The sequence below is a fragment of the Buteo buteo genome, chromosome 7, assembly GCF_964188355.1.
Source record: "Buteo buteo chromosome 7, bButBut1.hap1.1, whole genome shotgun sequence".
In the NCBI taxonomy this organism is placed as follows: domain Eukaryota; kingdom Metazoa; phylum Chordata; class Aves; order Accipitriformes; family Accipitridae; genus Buteo; species Buteo buteo.
The window spans coordinates 23,223,921-23,230,420 of record NC_134177.1 but is presented as its reverse complement, the minus strand read 5'-3'; the positions used below and the strand labels follow the sequence as shown (position 1 = coordinate 23,230,420).

At 37.7% G+C, this 6,500-nt stretch overlaps 1 protein-coding gene across 1 annotated transcript in view; it reads left to right on the top strand.

Annotated features, from left to right (window-relative positions):
* Positions 1-1,170: 1,170 nt before the first annotated feature.
* The window catches only part of CLSTN2 (calsyntenin 2), a 99,998-nt gene continuing 94,668 nt past the window's right edge, over positions 1,171-6,500 (top strand). Inside the window, exons 1-2 of the mRNA XM_075031889.1 lie at positions 1,171-1,361; positions 3,104-3,312. Coding sequence (XP_074887990.1) covers positions 1,201-1,361; positions 3,104-3,312 — 370 coding nt within the window. The 5' untranslated portion in view covers positions 1,171-1,200. The remainder of the gene's footprint in view (positions 1,362-3,103; positions 3,313-6,500) is intronic.

Sequence of the window (6,500 nt, the reverse complement as noted above, 5' to 3'; positions counted from 1 at the left end):
TTAGAGGTCATAGATACAGAATTAATTTGAAATTTGGCAGTTGACTCAGATAAGATTGGCAAGGAGATTTCCAAAAGGCTGCAACCGTAAATTGGAAATAAATGGAAAAGGATTATGTGAGTGGGAGACAGCTTTGAATCTATAATGCATGTCCCGAGACTGACTTGCTCATAAAAGAGCATGTGTTTAATGTGTCATAAAAATATTTAAGCCACATTGGTCTTCATTTAAATATTTCATTTTTAAAGTTGGATTCTGGAGTGGCTAAAAATGAATTCAGCTTGTGTATCCTTGCCATTCGTACCAAGCATAAAAAAAAGTAACACCAGAAAGTGTTTGGGTTTTTTTTTTTCCCCATCCAGACTCATATTCTCACAAGATTTTTTTTTTATGTTGTCTTTTGTGTCCAAATAATTTTTTTAGTCCTTGCTATAGCATCTGTTATATAGTATTCCTCTGAGAGAAACTATGGATCTATTATATTAGGAGGCAGTTTGGAGGCAGAGTGAGTTGCCTCCAAGAAGGCATTCATGTATGTGTGTGTGAGAATGTAGGTGAGTGACTGAGATGTCCAAAAGGGACACTTGTCCGTGTTCCTTCAACTACTTCTGTTCCAAAGATTATATATGTCTGTAAATAAAGCAAGATATATTTTGAATGCGCCCGTGTTCTGCATCATTAGTTTTTTTCACTGTTGGGAAACTAAACTGTAAGAATCTGAACATCTGCTACCACCTGGCAGCTCAAGTGGCTTAAGGAAGGAGTGACAGCAGTTAGAAAAGACCACATCTAAAATACTCTCTATTTTTCCTTCTGCTATTTTCTTTAACTTAATACAGTCTTCTTAATTTAGCCCCAAAATAATTTAGCTCAACATTGATGTTTGCACTATATCTAGGGAATAGTCTCTAGGGCTTTAAGAAACCATTTAGTAATGATAGAGGAAGAGGGAAGTAGGTGATCAGAGCTGCACTCACTGCATCATGCTGTACGAGCATGTGGCCAATGGCCCTTTTGGACGTATTGTAAACTGGTGCCTGAGTCTGTACTTCCCCCTTCTATAACCACATGTGAAATACAAATGAGTCCTCACTTCTCCAGTATCACTCTGGTGCATAAGACTTAGTCCTCCCTGGTTATAATTGTTTTATACTATTCCTCACAGGTGAAATCTGTGCTTTTAAAATCCATGGACAAGAAATGCCCTTCGAAGCTGTTGTGCTAAACAAGACATCTGGTGAAGGTCGACTTCAAGCAAAAAGTCCTATTGACTGTGAACTGCAGAAGGAGTATACATTCATCATCCAGGCCTATGACTGTGGATCAGGACCAGGTGGAACAAACTGGAAAAAATCTCACAAGTGGGTGACAATGAGGAGAATTATTTTTTTCTTTTTTTTTGCTTTGGCATACATTTGCTCTACAGTACAGATCAGATTGCAGGGCTCCTTTTTATATTGTAGTCAAGTAGAAGGTAAATAAAACCAAGACAAACCATTGTTGCAATAGTCCATCCGCTTTTTATTCCTTTTTTTCCTTTTAGAAAATATTTTTCTCTTTTGCCTCCTGCAATTTGACCTATTCTGCAATGGTTCCAGTTGAAGCTTTTAATAGGATGCCTGTTCAAGTGGAGAAACACATCTCTGTCTTGGTTGATTTTTCCATTCTTGCTTTCATGTTAAATACATTGATATAACAGATTATCCAGGACATGGGAGCTAGTTTTACTTGATACTTACAAATTCTAAATAGGTTTTCTCTCTGTTCATCTAATTTCAAGTGGTAAAAAAAGAAAAATCATCCTTATGTTTTTTAGTATGTGCATGTATATAAGCTGCAACAGTGTTGCCTTTGCACAGTGTGTTTCTGACCTCAGCTTTTGGACAGCAAGTCTTAGAGGAATTCAAATCCTCTGGAAGAGGTGGGTATTGAAGGTTAATAGGTGGTACTTTTTATTGTGGAGCCAATTCCCTGCATAAGCTTAAGTGGCACAGTGCCTATTTTCCCCTTCAATTCATGAAACCAAGCTCCAGAGTATTTGTCATTAAAGATGAATTTAACTCACATGTAGATGTATAACTGCTGTACAAATTGTTCATTTTGCTGAGAGCCATTTAAATAAATGATTAATAGTAATCATTCTTCCTTTTGCTCATCCAGGATACTTGACAATTAAAAATTTAATTAGCTCTATAATGCATGCTGAACTATTTCAGGATATTTAAAAATAATACACATTTAGAAGGAAGCCTCCAATATCAAGTAACCATCAAGTTACAGAAACAGGTTTTGCTTGATATTATTAAATTTTATGATGTTTTTCCCTCACATGTCAGTAACAAGCTAGTACATTCTGCTTGTGGAAAATTTTAGTCTAATCCTGACCAAATGAAATCCGGCCTATTGGAACCAGACTTTGTTACACGTTCTTATAGTGGTTTGTATGGTAAGCCACACAGTAAGCTAGACTGTCTGGGGTCCCGACATTTACTATTGGCTCTGCCGCTGATATAGAAAGTCACTTCACTTATCTGTCACCTCGCCTATCAAACCAGATAGCAAATTCTTGCAGAGGAAGGCCTTTAGAGTTTACTCATTAAATACTAAAGGCCTGTTATTTTTGACCCTCAAAGGTTTACATGTACAATGTTGTAACTAATTAGGTAATTATAATCAGCAGAAGGTGAGAGGCTTATTTAATATTGAAGAATGTTCGTAAACTGACCATTTTTAGCTAGCGAATATATAGGACTAGTATAATTCTCTTCCTCTTTTTTTGTTTATTAACCCATTTTACACTGGAATGATACCACTGACTTTCTGCTGGGTTCCATTTTAAGAGGCAGACTGATTTTAATAGGGAGTGCTGTGAAGCCCTCTCCCTACAAGCTGTGGCACTAGGTTTTTTTCCCAGGTGCCACATGAAGATACTAAACTGGGCAAATTAAACATAGAAATTAAATAATATCTCATTTTAGAAGATGTCTACATAGTTTTCTAGATATGTTTTGTTAGTCTTTTCAAGTGTTTTTGAAGCAAACTATTAGTGATGTGTCATGATTAATTAATTTTTCTCTTTGATGTCTTTTTTTACCTATTTTAGGGCAGTGGTCCATATCCAGGTAAAGGATGTTAATGAGTTTTCACCAACTTTCAAGGAGAGTGTGTATAAGGCCACCGTGACAGAGGGAAAGATCTATGACAGCATACTGCAGGTAGAAGCCATAGATGAGGACTGTTCCCCGCAGTATAGCCAGATCTGCAATTATGAGATTGTCACAACCGATGTTCCTTTTGCCATTGACAGAAATGGTGAGTATGGAGAAGGAGCAATTTTAAGTTCTGGGACAGATAGCAGTAATTTCTGTAGATAGTGTAATTACCTACTGATACTGGCTGATAACTTGGCTTGAGTTTTAACTCAAGAAAGTAATCCTTTTCTCATCTCTGAGAATGAAGGAACCATTATACTGGGGAATTCCATCCCTTCTACATAAGATTTGGTCAGAAAGTGCCACAGTAATTTATTGTGGAAATTAAAACCCCAGTTTTAGATAAGCAATACATTTCTCTGTCACTCAGTCCATTCTTTTGTCTCAGATCTAGTTTCCCATCCAACTGATGACTTTTCCTAATGCAGCACGTAGCCCTACCTGATAGGGTTTATTCACTGGTTTGTAGCTAGTCCCCTTCTTCTGAACTTTCTGGAGCAGAGTCTAAATGTAGAATTGACAATATTGTGGATATTTTTATTGATTGTTGAAACTTTTGGGGTGTGGGTCTGCAGATCTACCCATTTGTGGTGCTTCCTGAAGCAGGTCCATTATTCTGCAGTATGGAAGAAAATATGCTTTGGAGAAGTAGTATCATTTTTTAATGGGTTTTAGATTTTAGTTGTTGGGTTTTTTTAAATGTATATAATATTGTAGGAAAAATAATAAACCATATTAAGTTTTCCACATGCAGCAATTTTTGACCTTGGCAGTCCTGTCTGTCAGCTTCCTGCTTTTCCCCATCAAGTTCTCACCAGGGAAAACCACAGAACTTTACTCTGAGTTTGGGAGAGGTGGCTGGGCTGCATTAAAAATGTGTTGAAGATCCTCTCTCTTATTCTTTGCTTGCTCCAAACAATGCAAAATAATAGCTTTGTCTTTCAAGTACTTCAGCAGTCCCATATTGGCATCACTTTGTAGATAAGAGTCCTTGTTATTGATATTCATGTGTGCACACTTGTGCAGAAGTTCAAAATGGAAATTCCTGTGCTCACAGAACTTGTTTCCCCAGAACAAGCACCCTGTGTGCATGCCCAGCAATGCTCTGATTTATCTTTCCTGACAGAAGCATTTAATCAATGTTGTATGTAGGAGGACAATACTCTTTGGAAGTTAAATCTGATTTTTGGCCAAACTGGAAATTGAAAGTATGCATGGAGCTACTTTTTTATCTGCAGTCATTTTTATGTTGAGATGTTTTATAAAAACCTTTTCCCATATTCAAAAATGATTCATTTTTATTTGTGGAGTTCTTGCACAATGCACAGCTGAGCATCAAAAGATAATAACCTGTTAACATCAATAAATTCTAAATGACATTGGGGAAAAAGCCATCTTGTTATAATGCATTGGGAGGCAAGTATACTATATAGGAGGTATAATCATAAGAAGTATGTTTGTGTTTAAGTAAATGAGGTCTGCTGACACAGTAATCTTTTGCCAGAGCAATTGCACAAAGAATTTTTTTACAGGAAATGGGCATTTGAGAGTAGATGTTTGTGTGCAAATTCCTAGAAGCTTTTCCTCTCTATGGATTTTTTTCTAATTGTCAGATTCCCATGTTGTCATAAAAGGAAGTTCTCTGTGTTTCTGTTTGAAACCATTATTTTCCAGAGCTTCGTGTGACTTGCCAGTATGGGGCTGGGTACTTACACAAGTCACAGGTGGTTTCAGAATTTCATACCAGGTTTGTTTAAAGGTATTATGGATAAATAATACACTGAGATTAGCACAATACAGAGCAGACATTTCTACTGCTTATTCCTTTTCAGCTCCTATCACACAGTGCAGCTGGCTCATGAGTGATCATGGGTTCCTTCCAGTCAGAGGCATGATCAAAAGCATGTGAAGTATCACGAATCCTTGGTTACGTCTTTGTCCTTGCATGCTTGGGACCTGCTTTTCAGCAAAGGCAATGAGAAAATCACTGATTTAAACATGACTTTAAAGCCTGCAGCGAGTAATTGGTAGAAGGTTGTAATACTTGCAGTTTCTTGGTCATGAATTCAATTAATATTTTTTGATCTATTTGTTCACCAAAAGCACAGTGCTACCACAATCAACAGTAACTGCAGTCTAACTTGCAATTTTTTTAGATAATGGTAATTGCTTAAACCCACTGGGGTTAGAGACAGAGTTAGAATAGATGGCTGCACTTTTATTTTGTGAGAAATATGTTGCTTAGTTCCAACACATTTCACTGCTGAGAATGTCTCTCTATGCCAGCCGATATAAGCTTTCTCTGATACAAATTCTTTGGCATTGTGCCCATTTTTTGTTACCTATAGGATGATTGAAATAGATGTATGAGATGCCTAGGACTGTCTGTTAACACCATACTAATGAGGATTTTGTTTATAGGTTTTTTTCATCCATTGTGAAAAACAAATCTAGGTTTGTCACAGTTTAACCCCAGCCAGCAACTAAGCACCACGCAGCCGCTCACTCACTCCCCCCCCCCCCCCCAGTGAGATGGGAGAGAAAATCGGGAAAAAGAAGTAAAACTTGTGGGTTGAGATAAGAACGGTTTAATAGAACAGAAGAAACTAATAATGATAATGATAACACTAATAAAATGACAACAGCAATAATAAAAGGATTGGAATGTACAAATGATGCACAGTGCAATTGCTCACCACCCGCTGACCAACACCCAGTTAGTCCCCGAGCAGTGATTCCCCGCTCCCACTCCCCCCAGTTCCTATACTAGATGTGACGTCCCATGGTATGGAATACACCGTTGGCCAGTTTGGGTCAGGTGCCCTGGCTGTGTCCTGTGCCAACTACTTGTGGCCCTCCAGCTTTCTTGCTGGCTGGGCATGAGAAGCTGAAAAATCCTTGACATTAGACTAAACATTACTTAGCAACAACTGAAAACATCAGTGTTACCAACATTCTTCTCATACTGAACTCAAAACATTGCACCGTATCAGCTACTAGAAAGGCAATTAACTACCCCAGCTGAAACTAGGACAAGATTCTCGTGTCTTCTGCAAGTTATGATTTTTTCTGCTTTTCAGTAACATAAGTGTGGAATTTCATTGCCCATTTAACCAGATGCTTAGAATCAAATCTAAATATTGCAGAGTACCCCAGAAGTACGGGGGGTGTGAGGAAAACATGCCATTATCAGTTCTAGATGGTGGATTTTTTTCACCACCAACCCATGAAACTAACTATAAACACAGGCCTTCAGAAAGATGAACATGCTATTCTATCAGTTGTTTT